The sequence below is a fragment of the Aquila chrysaetos genome, chromosome 8 (assembly GCF_900496995.4).
Source record: "Aquila chrysaetos chrysaetos chromosome 8, bAquChr1.4, whole genome shotgun sequence".
NCBI classification, from domain to species: domain Eukaryota; kingdom Metazoa; phylum Chordata; class Aves; order Accipitriformes; family Accipitridae; genus Aquila; species Aquila chrysaetos.
In genome coordinates this window covers 18,143,261-18,161,379 of record NC_044011.1, presented here as the reverse complement: position 1 = coordinate 18,161,379, position 18,119 = coordinate 18,143,261, and the positions used below count along the sequence as shown (strand labels likewise).

Genomic DNA, 18,119 nt, shown 5'->3' with positions numbered 1-18,119 from the left:
AGCCAAGGCTGCTGCTGCTATCACGTAATTCCATATGAGGCAAATATGTTTTAAAGCAAGTTTAAAGGCACTCATCAACTTGAAAACTAGCCAGCATTAAAAATGAAGCTAAAAGGAAGGTCAAATCTTATACTCGCCTTTCAGTCTACCACCTATTTCCAGTGCTTGTAAATTTAAGATTCTAACAATTATATGCTCAGATCAAAAATTCATCTAGCCTTGTATCTTACCACTAACAGTGGTCAAGTATTTGGGGAAGAGTAAAAGAACAGGATGCACTGAGCAGGCACCTCCCCTGCACACTCACGTAGCTTCCAGCAAAAAATACTCCCTCATCTTTGATAACTGATAATTCCACTTGGTAACCTTTACCGCTTAACACTAAAAGAAATATAGAATAATTCTTCCCTACTTACATTCTCAACATTGGTCACAATTTTATAGACCTCTATTATCTAATCCCTTAATCACCTTTTTTCCAAGCTGAAGAATCATCGGCTACTTAGGATCTCCCTGTACAGTTGTTGTTCAAAGCCTCCAATCACCCTTGGTTGACCTCTGCTGTCAGAGGTCTTCCTTTCTATCTTCCTTCCGAGATGTCATGCCAGACTTGCAGCATTCGAACTGTGTATTGTATCAGACTTACACAATAGTACTCACCTAGGAAGTAATTGTCATGGATGCGCTTTTAAAAGTTTCAGAAAGGAAGCATGGCTTCAAAGGTCTTAGTCAAAAATAAGAAGTACTAGAATTTTTTCTATGATCAAGGTGATGCTCAGGAAACACAGAAGGTTGTAAACTAGAACAGCAGTTTAGCAGAGGAACTCCAGTGAAGTCATTAAAATCTTAAGAAAATCAATGGAGTTGTTTCACATTATCAGAAGCAATGAAAAAACTATCTGGCTGTGTTAACTGTCATCATTACAAGTTACAAATATTTTTGTGTTAAATAGCAGCTAGGTTAAAACGGTGGCTAAAGTTTGCTACAAGCCTCAGATTGCTATTTTTAGACATAAAGCAAGAACTTGACCTTTGTTCATCTCGCACTCCCTTCCTTTGTGGTCCTTTATTCTACTCTTCTTCCACTTGTATCATCCCATCTCCTTTCTCACTGTTCATTATTTCAATTGTTTTTACATGCATAATCAGTGCACAGCCACTTTCACGGTTGTCCTGGTTTTAGCTGGGATAGAGTTAACTGCCTTCCTAGTAGCTGGTACGGTGCTATGTTTTGAGTTCAGTATGCGAAGAATGTTGGTAACACTGATGTCTTCAGTTGTTGCTAAGTAGCGTTTAGACTAAAGTCAAGGATTTTTCCGCTTCTCATGCCCAGCCAGTGAGAAAGCTGGAGGGGCACAAGAAGCAGCCAGGGCAGCTGACCCAAAGTGGCCAACAGGGTATTCCATACCATGGGACGTCACGTCTAGTTTAGGAACTGGGGAGTGGGAGTGGGGAATTGCCGCTCGGGGACTAGCTGGGTGTCGATCGGCGGGTGGTGAGCAATTGCACTGCGCATCATTTGTACATTCCAATCCTTTTATTATTGCTGTTGTCATTTTATTAGTGTCATCATTATCATTATTCGTTTCTTCTTTTCTGTTCTGTTAAACCGTTCTTATCTCAACCCACAAGTTTTACTTCTTTTCCTGATTTTCTCCCCCATCCCACTGGGTGGGGGGGGAGTGAGTGAGCAGCTGCGTGGTGCTTAGTTGCTGGCTGGGGTTAAACCATGACAACGGTCTACTTTCAGAACATAACCACTCTCTTTCAGATCTCTACAGAACAAACATCTTCTACAAAGCCAAAATCCTACTGGTTGTCATTGCTAGCTTCTCACACCACTTGCAGCCTACTCTATAGATTAGTTTTTTTACCAGTCTCCTAGGAGTTTTATAACTGCAAAATACCCAGACAGAGGAGGTGAAACTCTCTATTGTTTCTGAAAATAGCTGTATAAGAGTTCTGCCTCCTAAAATCCCGTAGAAATACTTTACAACTGGGCAGGAACAAAATGTTGGGACTCATCACCCAGAGTTCAGTCCCATCTCAATCTGAAGCTAATTCTTTCAAGTCGCACTGCCCCCAATTCATTTAAAATTACGAAGTTCTACAGTAATTTCCAATTCAGTTCAGAACAGCTGCATGTGGGCATCTTAATTCTTGCACTGGAACCTGAGAGAGCTCTTTAGCAACCTAGAAATGTCAGAGGGCACTCTTCATCTCTTTAGCCCAGCCATAGGTTTCAAGGAGCAGCTTTAAGTTTTGGGGTTATTGTAGCAATACAAGCTTTAAGATGAAAGCATTTATCAGGCTGATAGTCCCGCTGGCTGAACTCCTGCTGAAGCTGTAAAAATGTCTAATGGTGTTTTCATCCATAACATTACTCAAGTTATAAATGCCACACTCAAGCTACTTATGTCAGATGAATAAAACTCTCTTGACCTTCAGAAAAAAGGTTTAGCCACAGGGTATGCCCGAAGGATCCAACAGAGAAATTAAAAGGTTGTATTTTAGCTGCCTAAATTCGTATTTTTCAGGTATTTGCAGATCTAGGAGGTCTGAGGGAATGCTGGAAAGAGGTAATGAACAAGTTACAGTGGTTTGTTAACCCCTGAATACAAAAGCTAAATGATAATAATAGTAATTTTTAAAAAAAATCCCAAGTACTTATTTTGAAGTTGTTCTTTAGCCCCTTGTTCTGTTCCTCTACTCTTGTCTCATCTCCTCTTCTTTCATACTGTTCATTATTTCAACTGTTTTTACATGCATTACCACTTGTAGAATTGCTTTTGTAGAACTATGCATAATCTGATAACAAAATACCTAAAATCACCCAATACATTCGAAGTGTGAGTCAGTTACACAACATAAATACAGTATTTCATTTCAAAACATATCAAACATAATGAATCCTGCACTACAGTGAAGCTGGAGCTGATGAAAGGTCATACAAATGCCGAGCAGTCTCCAATAGTGCCCTGATGCTGTATGCTTTGAAGGGAAAACTGTGATAAACAGCACTGGGATAATTCACACACAGTTTTCTAAGCATACCAAGAGATGAAAGTTGGGTTCAGTCCTGAAACACAAGTGTCTGCATTCTCCATGAAACCCAAGCTTGTGGTGATTCCTATTTATGCTAACAAATCCAAATACCTGAAAAACACCCTCCCCTGAAATCTGCTTACCTCTTAGCCTCTGTGGTAACTTGTGATGAGTTTCACAAGCTAGTTTTGGTAAATAAAAAGGTTTTTCATCTAAAGATTTTTCAACTAAAAATAGTTGTTAAACTATTATCCATGCAACTATCATTGAAAACTGCAATACCCTTAAATGCCCAAGATTTCAAAGACTCTTCAATTAGCAGTCTGAAATATACCAATTCCTAAAAGACATGTGGTAATCAAAAGATGGGGTGTTCTGCTCTGAAGTATTCATCTCCTGAGGAGATGAATATTAGAACAGCCAAGAAGCTAAAAAATTCAGTCCAAGAGGAACAACTTGAACCGGTTCAGTGACTTTGCTATGCGTGGATCTGTTGTGCTGAACTGTCACTATTCCTGTAAGATCTGTTGTGATGCTGTAATGTGTCTGGACCAGACACAGTACTAGCAGAAAATGGTTCGGCAGCACCGAGATCAACAGAGCTACAATGGAGCGACCAAAGACCTGGTGCACTGAAAGTCCAGCTCAGGAGGCCCACTACTTTGTAAGAGAACTGTAATTTACTAACAGTGATGTCGTTTTAACACAAAACACATTTTGTTGCTATTTAATTTGGTTTAATGTAAGAAAATTGAACTCATCAACAGTAAGAATGCTCAAGCTTTATGTTAATTTGAATATACTAGCCCAGTAGGAAAGGGGGAGATCCTGCCATCTCACCACATCTGATTATAAGCAGTAGCTGAGAAAATTAAATTGTTATGATGTATAGACTTAAGTCAATGAGGCTGTGGTGACTTACATCTGCAGGGAACCTAGCCACTGTCCATTCCTGCATCTTTGCCTGTCCTCATTGCCAAAGAAGTTTTCCAGAACTACAGTCACTTTGACTTTTATAATAACTGAGGATAAACCAATCCCAGCAATAATGTATTCAAGGACTTGATGTATATACAAGGGGTAAAAGATGGAATTACTTCCAGTCTCAGGTCTTGATTGTACAAACTGAACAGTCAATACTGTTACAGAAAGATATTGATAAAATAAGATGCTCCCTTCATGACATTTAGTACTAACACTGAAGGTTTCTCATGGTGCTGGTTAAACAAAACTCCCAGGAAATCTGATCAATACGTTTTCAGAACATGGGTTGTCATTCTGTATCAGGGCAACGACTGAGCCTTTGACTGAAGCTCAAGTTGCAGTATTAGAAGCTGGACTTGCTATAGCTACTGGAAGAAATATAAAGCCATTGGAGGATACTTCAAGATAGCACTTTTAAACTTAGAGACTCCAGTATTGTGATGCTAGAAGGTTGGAAAAGGAACATCTATCTACTTTACTGCTGTTGGCCCAGCATTTTTAAAAGAACCTCTCTGACTTTTTACAAAGAACATGCATCTGACAACTGAGGGAAGCAAAACAACTCACACATTCTGCTAATTAAAACAGCATTGAAAATGAATCTACGAAACTCCATCCTAGTATAATTTGATTATTTAAAAACCAAAATTTTCACAGAAAGACAGAGCTTGCCTTGTAGGACTATGCAAGGTGCATTAACAGATTGCAATTAAATTCCTGAATACACTGAAATGTTCTGAAAATTAATGTCATCTGTCATGAAATCTCAGGTGCTCTAATCTTCCCTAAGCTGTGACTAAGTTGACAGTAACTCTACTGAGCAACTTCTCGAGTTATATCTCTTCCTTCTCCCATAGGATAGGTGGCAGCTGGAAGGGCAAAGTGACCACACAAAGTTTTTCCAGGAAGTGACTGATCACATTAGAAAGGCAAAGGGTTAGATGTGTCCTAGAAGATGCTTACTGGACCCGTCTGGCAAACTGAGCTCTACTGGACATGAAATATTCAAGCCTTCTACAGCCCTAAGTAATACAAATAACTGTATGTAACCTGTAAATGTTGCTATCTCACAACAGTAAATATTTTAAACAGCAGTATTTTAGAATTAAAAGTAATTTAAAATATAGCGTGACACAAAGGCAAACCCACTGTCCCCATTTTTATAATGCAAACTGACTACTTAGTCTTCCCCTTTGTGGACTGATTCCTGGCCAGTTCTTCTTCCTGCACTGCTAATCCATCCAAACACAGTAAGTAAAATACATATTGTTATAATATGCTGGGGTTTCTACACCTGCCAAATCATTCATGCAGAGGATATATCCCCACTATGCCAAAGCACACACGCAGGTATTTCTGTCAGGAAATCCTAAGGGAGGGCCTACTCGCATTGGAATGTGTTGACTTTTTCAGAACCAAATACACCATTTTTCCTATTTCTTTCTACCCATCGCTTTTAATGACACACGCAAAGGCTTCTGAGAGACCAGTGAGTCATGATCTCCCTCTGGAAGAAATGTCCTACCTAGGTCTTTTCAGACCAGTTTACAGGTGTTTTGTGATTCCATGTTCCGTTTTTGCTTTAACCAGTTGCAAGGTGCAGATGTAAAGCTTATTTGCACATTTCTTGAATGTTCCTAACCCCTTTTCTAAATGTATTGCAGGAAAATAGTGCTGCCCTTCAAGACTTAGGACAGAGAAGTGATTATTTCTGCTAGCAGCTAAGCTAGCTCATATTCAAGATCCTTCATAATCTTTGGGTGTACCAGTCAGACAGAAGGACTTGCTGCATTTCAAACTAACCTGTTCCAGGACCTCCTTTTAATTTCCTCAGACTCAGTGAGGAATCTCTTAACTGTGAAGTAGTAGCCCAGGGCAGAAATCTCATCAGCATCATGTGAGCAGGTAAACCATGAATATCTCATGAAAACTTATGCTTTTGGTTTTTAACATTCTCCAGGGTTGTACTTCCAAAGTTTGAAGGATTCCTCTTCCACCTAACCACTTTGCAAACCTTGCTCTTTTAGCATTCCCTTTTACTCTTTGCCTTCGTGGTACCTTTTGTGTTTGGCACACACATCTGCTGAAACCTTGCTGCCATTGTACCAGGTAGCATGAATGCTGCCACTAACAACTTACCCTGCGTACCTCTGCATTTGCAGGCGCCTTGTCCGATGTTCTGTTTCACTGACATTCCCCTTTTCAAAGTTTAGACCCCTCTCTACGCTTTCTCCCTCAGCCTCCTCCCCCATTCCCCTGCAAAGGAAAAAGTCAGCACTGTACCTCAGAAATTACGTTCTGCAAAAATGCTAATAAGGCCAACTGTGTTTGCATTGCCAGAAGATGCTAAGCAGTTCAAGGAAGCTGAATTAGTTCTGTTTGCCCTGATTTAGCCATCTGGACAAACATTAATATTCATGATATGAAGAGCCTTCACAGTCATCACCATAATGCCATCATACTAATAGAGATAAAGCTATTTTGCTGATCCAAAATTAACTGAACTATAAACTGATTAATATACAAAATGATGGATCCACCTTCTATTTATGCAGCTAGGCTTCGCAACATAGGAAATACTTGGAAAATTATTCCTTTAAATATATTCATTCATTAGCCTAACAAAAAAATGCCAGTCTTGCAAAGGCTGAGTTACAACATTTTTCAGTCCATTTAGTTGTGGTACTAGCATTTTGCGTTCCTTGTGCTCTTCTTGTTTACTGTTTCTCCATCACAATGCAAGAGACACTGCAGCAGCTGCCTCTTAGGATACATTAAAAAGTGAAAGTTTGTTTTTTCTCAGTGTGATATTTCTGGCTTTCCTTCTTTTTACCTCAAAATGTAGAGTGAAAGAGAGACAACCAGAGAGAGGGAGACAGCTGCTCTCCTGCTGAATACTTTTTATTTCCATTAAAAATTCAACTGCTGTAAAGTGATTTCTTGAACTGACACAAAAAGAGACATCACTACAATTCACACACAAGTTCAGGGGGAAAGTACTAGGTTTTCTTTGACTGCCTTTATGTCTGAAAAAAAATGAGAAAAGTTTTTGTTTCCTTTGGACATGAGGAGTTACTGGTCCCAAACATGGATGATACATCACAAGATCATCCAGCTAACTGCATACATACACAGCAGTGAAATTCTTATTCAAGACCATTAATGCTTTCAAAAGCAGCACTGATTTAGTTACCTACTTTCAGGCTTGTTCCTTCTCTCTCTCACAAAGTCCATAGGGTCTAGATAACTGTTACAAAGCCCTCAAATGAGAAGACAAAGTAAATACACTGGAGATCTTGGTGACAAATCCATTTAACAAATATTTAAATACTAAAACCTGGGGATCCAAACCACACTGGCTTTATCTCTTTCTAAAATAGTATAACATAGCTGAATGACTGTAAATGAGATACAGTCTTGCACGCCGTTTCAGGAGTCAAAAATGTAAGTAGTCTCAAAACCAGGTTCCCAAGCTATACAACTACTCTGGACATGTGGGGATGGAAGCAATTGTCCAGGAGAAGATAATGTTATTTGAAAGCATTCTGGCAAATCACAGAAAGACTGATTATTACATGTCCCTGTAATTATACCTGGACTAATTCCGACTTGTGTGTTTCCAGGCACACACATTTCTATATTCTTTCCTGACTCTTGAGACATTTTTCAAGAAAGCATCCTGTAACAATTAGATTTTTAAGACAAAAGAGTTGCCCTTCTATATAACATTCACTGAATTAACAATATGCCTCAGTTTAGTTTAGACGTGGAAAAGAGTTGTGTGGTTTTTTTAAACTTGTGCCAGGTTTCAAATCACATTTGAAGTAGTATGCAAAATGAACAAAAAGCCAGCAGCTGGAACACCTTCTACAGAACATCTTCTGTATCTTTTAACATGGACAGGACTCCAAGCCTGGACCACTGAGCTCCCACAGCAGAAGTACTCTGGAATGCTCTTCAAGCAGTGCCATTTTCTGTTTTCTCACTAAACTCTGCCAGGCAAGTGCACACATGTCTGTGAAAACACATATTCTTCACATAAATCCAATTATATATAGCAACAAAAACAACTATTTGGTGCTATTAGGTGGGAAAATGCAATCAGTTTTACCAACAACCACTCAATCAGGCAAAGAAGTCAACTGATACACTTGGCAGTCTCCTGCATTGTTACCGAGCCAGGTTTTGGTTATTTCCTGAAAGGTATGTTGACTGCTGAAGCTAAAATTTCTCAGAGTTTTAGAAGTCTGAGAGTTTCTGCTGGGGTTTTATGTTTTTTTTTTTTTCTCCTAATTGAAAATAGCATTACTTAGCAACAAGGATTGCACTCTCGACCAGTGAAAATGCAATACAAAGCAGTTTAGAAGCAATGTCCTTGCTGGTTTGAATTTCATAATACAAAATCAAGAAGCCCCTGGGTTAAGCTATATGCTAATGGAAGCCAGCCCTTCAACTTCTGCATTCTCCTTCTAGGTCTTCGGTGCTGGCAGAGAGGGGTAACTCAGCATGGTCAGGAAATATGTAGAATGGGTGAGGTCAAGTATAACTCAGTCAACATGGAGACAGGCTGAGTAATAAACTGTTACCGAAATGAGGCACTGAAGAAGAATGACTATCCTCCCAAAAGCAAGGAAAGCAGGGAAGGATTAATCCCTCTTCAGCTGATGCAGCTGCCAACAATCCCTGAACGTCTGAACATCAACAAGAAACTGGCTCCTGGACAAAGAGCAGAGAGCTGAAGTTGAATCCACGCAGGATTGAAACACTGATGGGATAGGTTTTGGAGAATAAAGAGATACTGTTTCCACTTTCCATTGGCATACTATCTCTTTTTGTCAAATCAACAGAAAGATCATGAGATATCACTTTCCAAAAATATCACCTTTTGACTCCAATTTACTATGAAACTTGGCCTTGCTTTCCCAGACAAGACCTAGTGCAGAAATCCACAAACCTCCTCCTCCAGATTCAATCATTCTAATCCTCCTTCCCTGCACCAAGGTTTCAGGCTATTCACAGGCTTGAACATGTCTGATCCAAGTTCAAGACCCCATTTGGCTCCTGGTCTTCTTAGTAACTTCCAAAAAATCAATGGATCAGGTCCCAGTGATAATAAAGTTTAAATTAACCACTCTGGCAGCTACATTTCTTTTGAACTGAAAAGACCACAAAGCTCTGGATGAACCAAAGGGGTCCTGGGGCTGAAGCATTCTCAGCCAAGTGGCTCTGGGAATGGAATAACAGACTGTTTCTGAAAAATGCTGTAAAACCTTCACAGTTTGGAGAGTTTTTCCTCTGTAAGAATTACACTTCCACTCACACGCCCTGTCCTGACCAACTCAAAATCTGAACGAACAAATTAAAGCAATTTTCCTACCTTACATATGACTTCTCCTTAGAAAGAGAGCAGCTTCCTGCAGGAGGTTCCATTTTCTCCGTGCACTGCCTAAAAAGCAGCGTAAGTATGTGCTGCTACTTTGCACAGGTGCACTGCAAATCCTCATTCTTACTATCTGCCCCACAGCGGAAGCATAACACAGAGCTTTTCAGAAACACAGTTTCAAGTAAGTACTCCCTGTCCCAAAGAACTAAAGACTTCAGGCTATATGAGCAAATCTTTCTGAACAAGTGCCAGCAAGGTGAAAGAGAGAAGAGGCAAACGACTTCTTTCTTCCTGACACTTCCCACACAGAGACTGGTCATGTTTCTATTTGCGCTCATCTTTACTTTGCTGACTCAAACACTGATGCTCCCAAAATGTAAAACAGCAATGGGTATAAAAATGCTAAGTGGACACATTAACTGAATAGCACAATGAGTCTTCAGCTCTCCCTCCATCTCTGGTTTGTCACTGCCATTGACATCCTTCCTTTCCTGAAGGAGGGGAAGACATGGCAGAGTGTGCAGAGCTTAACAAACCCCAGATTCTGGTCAACTAAAATAAGAATATTGTGACCTATCTGAGTGTCATGTCAGATCAAGGTAAAGAGTTGCAAGATACACTGTTGAGGGTGATCTGTACATCCTAGTACACTGTGCATCGAAGGGGATGCAGAAATCCATTCAGCCATTCGCTTTTTGCAGTAACAAACATCAAAGACCCTGTCTACAAGGATGAGCAAAACATTAGAACAGTTGTATTACTCCTTTCAGAGTCACTAAAGGAAAAATTTCTTTGCAAGACTCATCTGAAACAGTGTTGACATGAAACGCTGCAGGAGCTACTGAGAAAACATGAGCCACGATGCTGTCAGCCCATAAACATCCCCCATGTTACAGCCCTCATGACTAGAACAAATGGCACCGTCTCGTCAGCTCTCTCAGTGTCTTGCCACTACAGGCTGGATGAAGAGCATCAAGGGAAAGATTAGGCAAGGCACAGATGAAGCGAGTGGGAAGAAGCAAGCACATTGAAGCATCACCTTGTTGCTCCGCTCCTTCAATTACCCGCTCAATAACTGTGCAGCATCGGCTAGGGTTTCTGGCAGGAAAAACCTTGCCTGGAATAAACCCACAGAGGGATGCCACGGCTCCTGAAGCCACAGATGAACCCTAGAGGCTCCAAGGAGAACATCCTTGGTGTCTACCTTCCCCAAAACTCAAGGCAAAGCCTATAAAGTCCTCATCTGAGTACTGAAATCTGGAGCGTAGCTGCTCATTGTTAGTGAGAAAAGGAGAGCACAACTAAAAAAAGGCACAGTGCACCAAGCTCTTTAACCCTTCTCCTTCCTTCTTTTTGGAAGCTGCACTCTCAGCAGAATGATGCACGAAAACCTGCTTGAGACAAAAAGGCAAAGGAAAGACAATGCTAATAAAACTATGTATAGATACCAGGGGCAAAAAAAAAAGAGAGAGAAATCTATTATTTCAGAAATAGCTGCGTAATAATGCAGCTTTAAAACAACATAATAAAAAGAGACGGGAGAAAGAAAGGTTAACTAGCACTTAAAATTCACATTAGTTTTCCACATAAAATCTGCCTGTCACTATTATGTGGCACCGTAAAAATCAAGTCACCAAGCAAAGAACAAAACCAGCTTTCAGCACGTATAAACATATAAAACAAGAATACAAAGTCTCCACAAAAACATTTAAACATTTTAAGTATATATAAAAAACCCCACTTATTTTGTCTATAAAAGGGTGCAATAGGATCGTAAACATTCACAGAACCCTTAACACAAGCAAGCAGAAATCATTAGTTTTAATAGCAAGTCTGACACAAAGGTCTGAAATGCTTGTAAAAATAGTCCAAAATATTAAAGACAGTTAAGCTGTGGTGGGTTTTGTTTATCTGTTTGTTTTATATAACAAGCGGATTTATCTCGAAAGACAGCTGAAGTCTCCTTCCCCTGTCCTCTTTTTGCATTTTAATGGTACTGCTCAATTATGCAGCATGCAATGTTAAAATCCTTATATGCGATTTAACCATTGTCTGCACTCCTTGTGGCTTGAATAAACTGCCTAGTTAATTAATGACACTTCTTCAATGCTATAAAAAGCCTCTAGCCATTTTCACCAGTAATCCGAGTAATTCATCCATCAATGAAAATAAGTCTTTCAGTTCTTCCTCAAAGACTGTATCTTACAGTGCAATTCTGAGTGGCCCTAGTCATTGCAAACATATATGTAAGGTCATTTGATAGTCTCTCCACCCAGAATTGATGGGGAAGAGGTGCATTTTTATATGTTAAGACACAAAAATATTGATATTCCCTGGCATTTTAAAGGCTCCTTTTCGTGAACCTGTGAAGATCCTTAATAGGGACAGGAAGTATTCTAATAAAGACCAAAATCATTGCTTACACTTTCAAATTTTACAGGCTGTAAATTTTTTTCATTTTGTCCTTCCTTCCCTTCATTCATAATAATTAAGATAAATATTTGCCTTCCCTATGCTGCCCCAGTTGCCTGTTTGTAGCTCCCTTTCATCATTCTGTCAACTCATTAGAAGGCTGTCTTCAGGATTTTTTTTCCACACAGCTAGATGTCTGAGCATAATTAAACTTGATCAGTGTGATTACCACAATAGCAAGGACTGCCTTAATCAGATGTGCACTATAGCACCTGATTAAAAACAAAACGGTAGGGTGAATGGAAGCACAAACTCCTCGTTCCAGAGCAGCAGGCAAAGGAAGACGTAGGTGAGAAGATGACATCATGGCCCAAACAGATGCAACATTTTCAAACATGTATAAATTCCTTAATTTTAAGCCATGTTCTGGAAGCTAGGTAAGGCTACTATCCCTACTTTCAGCTTAGGAGGTGTTCAGAACACCTATTTCCCTGAAAAGGTGGTAGCAACTGCAAATCATAGTCCACAGATGAAAATGGGAGGGGATCCAAAAGCAGACTCTACTATCGTGGATTTATTGGTTACGATTCCTGCCAGGGACTAAAGCCATACCAAAACCGAGGAGCCTGAGAGGCAATCTCACGAAATGCCTGGTGCCACCGGTAAAACATTTGAGCGCGCTTCTTCTTAATTAGCTCCTACCTCCCGGTGAGAATTGTGCCATAGCTCCTACCTCACAGCAGCCCCTTGGCACAGCACGGCACTGATCCTGTCAGGGCGACCTAAGGCACCAAGTGCTGCACTAGCACACAGGTCCCACCTGACTACACCGCTGGACCCAGAAAGTATTCCCTCCTTCATGTGAAGCTCCTTTCTGGGTCCCGGGCTCCACGCTGAAGCGCTGCAGGCAGGGTGCTGCAGGCAGGGTGAAGGAGCTGAAGCCTGCCCCTGCCTCGTGCCCGTCAGGGAAGAAGATGCTGAAGCGTCTGCGGTTGCCATGGGAGTCAGGATGGCGAGCACTGGGAGCAGGAGTGACTACCAGCATAGAAACAGCCTTCCTGCGCAGCTACTGTAAGCTACAAAAGATTTAAAAAAACCCCAACGCACAGACCTCCTGCACTCTGCGTTTCGAGACAAAGCAGTTTCATCTGCTACTGGTCTCATCATTCTCTTCCAGTGTCTTGTAAGACCCTGCAGTGCGCACGGTATCTGTTCCTAGTGTGGTGCTGCTTTCCTCTTCCACTGAGAGCAGAATTTTGTATGATTAGACACAGAACAGGCTGAAACTTGGGGCCTGTATTTACACATTCCCAGTACTAATGCATGTTGCGTTGCGAGGGGACCACATACAACAGTTAATGCTGTACCCAGCAGGATGCAAATCAAATTAGCTAACTGCTCATGTACCTATTTTCAAAGCAAACAGAAGGAAGCACGCTGGCACAGTTCACACGTACCTGTAGTCTGTCATGTCCTGGCCAAAGAGAATCCTGGCCAGTCCCTGAATTTCAACAAATAAAAGCTTACAACAGGAAAGAAGGGGGTGGAAAAATAGAAATGGGCTCTTACAGCTGTCAGAAAAGTCTAATAATTTACACTAGCTGAGACGCAGGGAACAAATATAGATTAATAGCACCTCTTGGGATATCCAGGAATTAATATATTCATTCATTTTCATCAAGGCTTCCCTCTGTTGGAGAGCGATTTCCTTCTCACACAAAGAAACAGCAACAGAAACAACCTCAGTGAAGTCCAGGGAGTTACACTATATTGCTATAAACAAGAGGATAATCAGACCCCTCTACAGTTCTTACCCAGCTCTCTGACACTGTGCGTTTCTCCATCGTGAACAGGGATAAGCCTCTTTAATAGGTAAAATCTGGGAGAAGGAGAGGGAGAGGATGGCCCAAGGGCAGCAGTTGTTGACAGAAAAATGTCACTGAGCAAGCAGGAGGGGAGCAAGCACACAGGACGGGGGATGAAGCACTGGAAAGATATTTTATACGACTTGTGGACTTAGGAAAAATCCTTAATTACTTATTGACATTGCTTCTATAATTATAAATAAACCCTTTGGCTAGACAAAACTCAAGTTTTTCTCACTTGGGAAGCCATTCAATCTGCTCAGTATGTACACTCCCTCTTTGCAAACAAGCGTGGTACGACACCACAGAACTGTCTCAAGACAGGGTACAGCATTCTCTGATACTTCAAAAATACTTTCATTTCAAATATACTTTTCATCCTTACATGATCCTAGGTGAGCTTTTGCACCAGAAAAATACTCCACACGACCATGAGGAAGTAGGCTCTACTACAGCCTTTTGTAGCCCTGAAAAAAAACATTTCAGAACAGTGAAAGGAAGGTCACACTCCTGAGCGATCCCACCCATCTGAGTTTAACCCTAGTGTGGCACTCTGCTTGAGATACAGAGGACCCAGTCCTGTGAAGTCTTCCTATTGTGTGTATTTGCTTACTATCCTCAAGAGGCCATTGGTATAACAGGGCTCTCTACCTTGGCCAGATGGGTGCTCCGGTCATAGTGTACATAAGCAGGAAACACCTAAATGAGCAGGACCACAGACGCACAATGAAGTGAGAAAATTAACTTCTGGTCCTCTACAATAAACATGCAGAATCACAGTCAGAAGGCCTATGTATTGAATTAGCTGAAGAAGGCCATAGCTCAAAGTCCAGACTCAAGACCTGGGTACCAATCCCAGTAAAAATCTGCTGATTACCTTCACAAGAAGATCATCTGACGACATACAATGCTGAGAAAGAAAGCATTGCAGTCAACCAGATTGTATCAACTGTCCTACGACTCACAGTAAGTTTGTCCCCAACAGACAAGGAGAGCTCAAGAAATCCTGAAAAACAACAGCCATAGGAAGAATGACACCGCTCTCTTCCTAAAAGAAAATGCAGAACAGTTGCATCTAGTATTAATAACATCAGCCAATAACTTCATCAGGGCAAAGTATGCACCAGATCAGTTAAGACACAACTATACGCTCAATTTCAGTGGGACTGTACCCCACCCTGGCCATCTCTAGCTCTCATCCCATCTGTAGGCTCCCAAAAGGATTTGGGAAGCGTTAACTATGGAGTTTCAGCCACAGGTGGCATCATCCACTACCTCAGGTGCTTTACTTACAAGCCTGTCTCAACGCACAGCAAGGACACAAACTCAGAGGCCACACGCTCTGTCAGACAAGAAGATGGTTGGCAATACTGTAGCTCCAACGATTTCTTGCCCCCAAGAGAAAGATGGTGGTAGGAAATTACCCTCCTCTTGCAGAGCTGCTACAGAACCGTGGTGAGGAGTGCCAGAGGTGATAGCCTACTGGTGCTGAATAGACAGACAGGAGAAAAGATGGAAAACGAGACTTGAAGAAAAGAGGACGATGCATGCAGCAGAAGGCTGAGGGGGAACGTTAAGAGAACTGAAGAGTAAGGCAAACAGACAGGGTATTTTGAGCAAATTTTTATCAGGACAATAGAAAACTGATACTGAACAATACATTCCCCTTAGAAATTTAACCTTCCAAGTTAATTGTGCTAAAGGTCATGGGACCATAGAGTGTAACATTTTCCAGGAATACTTTCACTAGCAATCTTCAGGGTGCCAGAGGGGTGACAAAAAGAATAGTATGAAAATATAAATTTACATGTTGGCATTTATCTTTCATTCACTGTACTGACAAGTAGATTACATTAGTCAATAGGGAAGATGCTGAATAGACTAGAATAATATTCTCTTCTCGTTTGCACAGATACAAATCAGGGAGAAATGAGATAAGGGGATAAGCTAGTAAGGGTATCCATTTCCATATGTGCTTTTTTGTCTGTAATATATGCAATGTCCTTTGCCCCCAATTTGCTATTTTTAGTTTGAACTGAGCATAGTCTCTCGCCTAGTACCTCAGTGAATCATACTTCCTTGTGCCTCCAGAGGCAAATACATCTAAATACATTTTAGAAGATCGCTTCTTTCCACGAACTCCAGAGAACAGCACAAAGATCCATCATCACTTAACATGCAAAAACCCCACAGTTAGGAGAACTGTACAGAGCAGCATCAAGCTCGTGGCTGGTTTTGGTCTCTATTTCAGTGAGTTTGTCAGCAGCAGAGCCTTTAACCCAAACAAGTGATTTTCACACAGCTGGAATTGGCCATTATGTTCGAATGTGCTTATCTGGACACTGAACAAGTGTTTGTTTCCCAGAATAACCGCTTATGGAGCATCCAGATCAGAAAGTACAAACATATTGGCTAAACTGAATTAGAGGCAGTCAGTCACCCCAAATTAAACACTCAAGTGAAGATATTTCCAAATACAGCAGCAACAACTGAGTATCACACAAATGGGGTAGCCTCATGTTTAAAACATAGGATTGAGAGCTATTAGATCTTAGTTTCCCATCCTATTTCTGCTGCTTGTCTTTTCCTCTTGATCTCGAGTAAATTATTTATTTTCAAGATTTACATTTTGCCAGATTCAAAAAGAGGGAAGTTAGACTCCCTGGCTTTAAAGAGCAGTGTTGCAATAATTAATTCATTATTCTTTGCAGAGTGCTCTGAAATTATTAGATGCTGCTGCAGAAATGCATATTATTAGTGCTATTATATTCCATTAGCAACTCCCAAAATAACTCTACCTTGAATGGATTTATAGTATTCTAAATTAAAGTCAGTGGTACCTTGAGTCTTGAACCAGCACCTTTTCATAGTGGTGTAAAATGAAGGAAGATAATCCAGTTGTGATCATAACACAGTTTCTCTTTGCACTATTCTACCCCCATCATTTCTTTCAGTACTATATTATACACACATTAACCATAATGACAGCAAGCATGGGGAAGGAAAGACTGTTCCAGTAAGCTCAACAGTGAATGGCAAAGGGCCATTGTAAATTCTGCAAATGAAACCAATGGGCAAGCTCAAGCCCCGCTATAAATGGTGATGTGACCAATATCATATGCTTCTTTAGAAAAACAATAAAGAGGAATTATTCAACTGGCTTTTTCAAAGCTCAGCAAGTTTTGACTCAACGGTCGGAAAAATGGCCTTCTTTTAAATTATGTTGTTTGCATAAGGCTGAGGTGTCTCTCTGACACTCAATCAATTGGATGCATTTGCTCAAGTGAAGGCAAACATAACCATAACTGTCACTGGAACTGCTTTTGCTGCAAGTGCAGACTGGACAGCTGTACACAAAAATGACCAGTCAGATGTTTACTAGCCCCAGCTGTACCTCTGCTCCAATGCATTTTCAAGATAGCTGTATCAACAAATTAGGGGTACGATTACAGACTCCCGTCTCAAACAACTAACTTTGAATAAGACTGCATGTGAATCGAGGTGAAAAGTGATGATAGGTAACTTGGTACATTATTGTATTTGCCTAATGAGAAGGACAGGATGAATTAAATTTTCGTTATCTGTGGGAGCACCAGTTTTGATGGAAACTGTTCTTACAAAGAGACCATTTTACTTAACAACTTTTTAAGAGTTGTATTCTGTAGCATATTGATGCAACACAATTAATACCTCTAAAAGCCCCGTTACCTGTTGGTCATCTGGAGTCCATATGCCACAGGTGATCTGACTCTCCAAGTTTATTTCTGAAGACCAGTGTCTTTGTCCGCTGACTGAACCGACCAGCACAAATCCATCTCTATAGGAGATAAGTGCTTGAGTCCCATCATGGCTCCATGTAAAGTCGCTTACCTTAACATATCAAAGACAAGAAAATAGATATATGGGCCACGAAGGAATTTTTTGTTGTTTTAATAAAAGGTAGCACTGCACAGAACTAGACAGGGCATCTATTAGCCCAGTTGTAGCTCTGAAGTCACAGCTATCGGCTAAAGCAACTGTCCTTGCAAAGTGTCTTTGTGACAATTCTTGCATATTCCTTTCAATACAGAAATGTTTCATTTTCTCCTGTGCTTTTTGAAAGGTATAAAGCACCATTCATTGTCTTCTTCATTTTGCTTCTCAGGACTTGATCACTCTTGACTGCAGAGAAAACATGCATACCAACCTGTGCCCCACGATCATTCACAAGCTCCACAGACCATCTGCCTTCATATTGTATCCAAACAAATATTCCTCCATCTGCATCGCAGGTTGCCAATTTCTGGAATGGTTCGTTCCATCTCACCAGCACAACCTTAAAAGATTACAAACAAAACCAGCATTACCAAAACAGTGTGTTGCGCTAACAAGTATTTAACAATAACCAGTTAAACGATACTGCAAAATAAACATCATCACATTTAAATCCT

At 40.7% G+C, this 18,119-nt stretch overlaps 1 protein-coding gene across 5 annotated transcripts in view; it reads right to left on the bottom strand.

Moving 5' to 3' along the window:
- Positions 1–18,119, bottom strand: part of TULP4 (TUB like protein 4) — a 163,915-nt gene that overhangs the window by 42,810 nt on the left and 102,986 nt on the right. For all 5 annotated transcript variants that reach the window (XM_030022841.2, XM_041125470.1, XM_041125471.1 and 2 more), the window contains 2 exons: positions 17,876–18,004; positions 17,398–17,559 (listed from right to left, as the gene is read on the bottom strand). In XM_030022841.2, the coding sequence (XP_029878701.1) occupies positions 17,398–17,559; positions 17,876–18,004 (291 nt within the window). The remainder of the gene's footprint in view (positions 1–17,397; positions 17,560–17,875; positions 18,005–18,119) is intronic.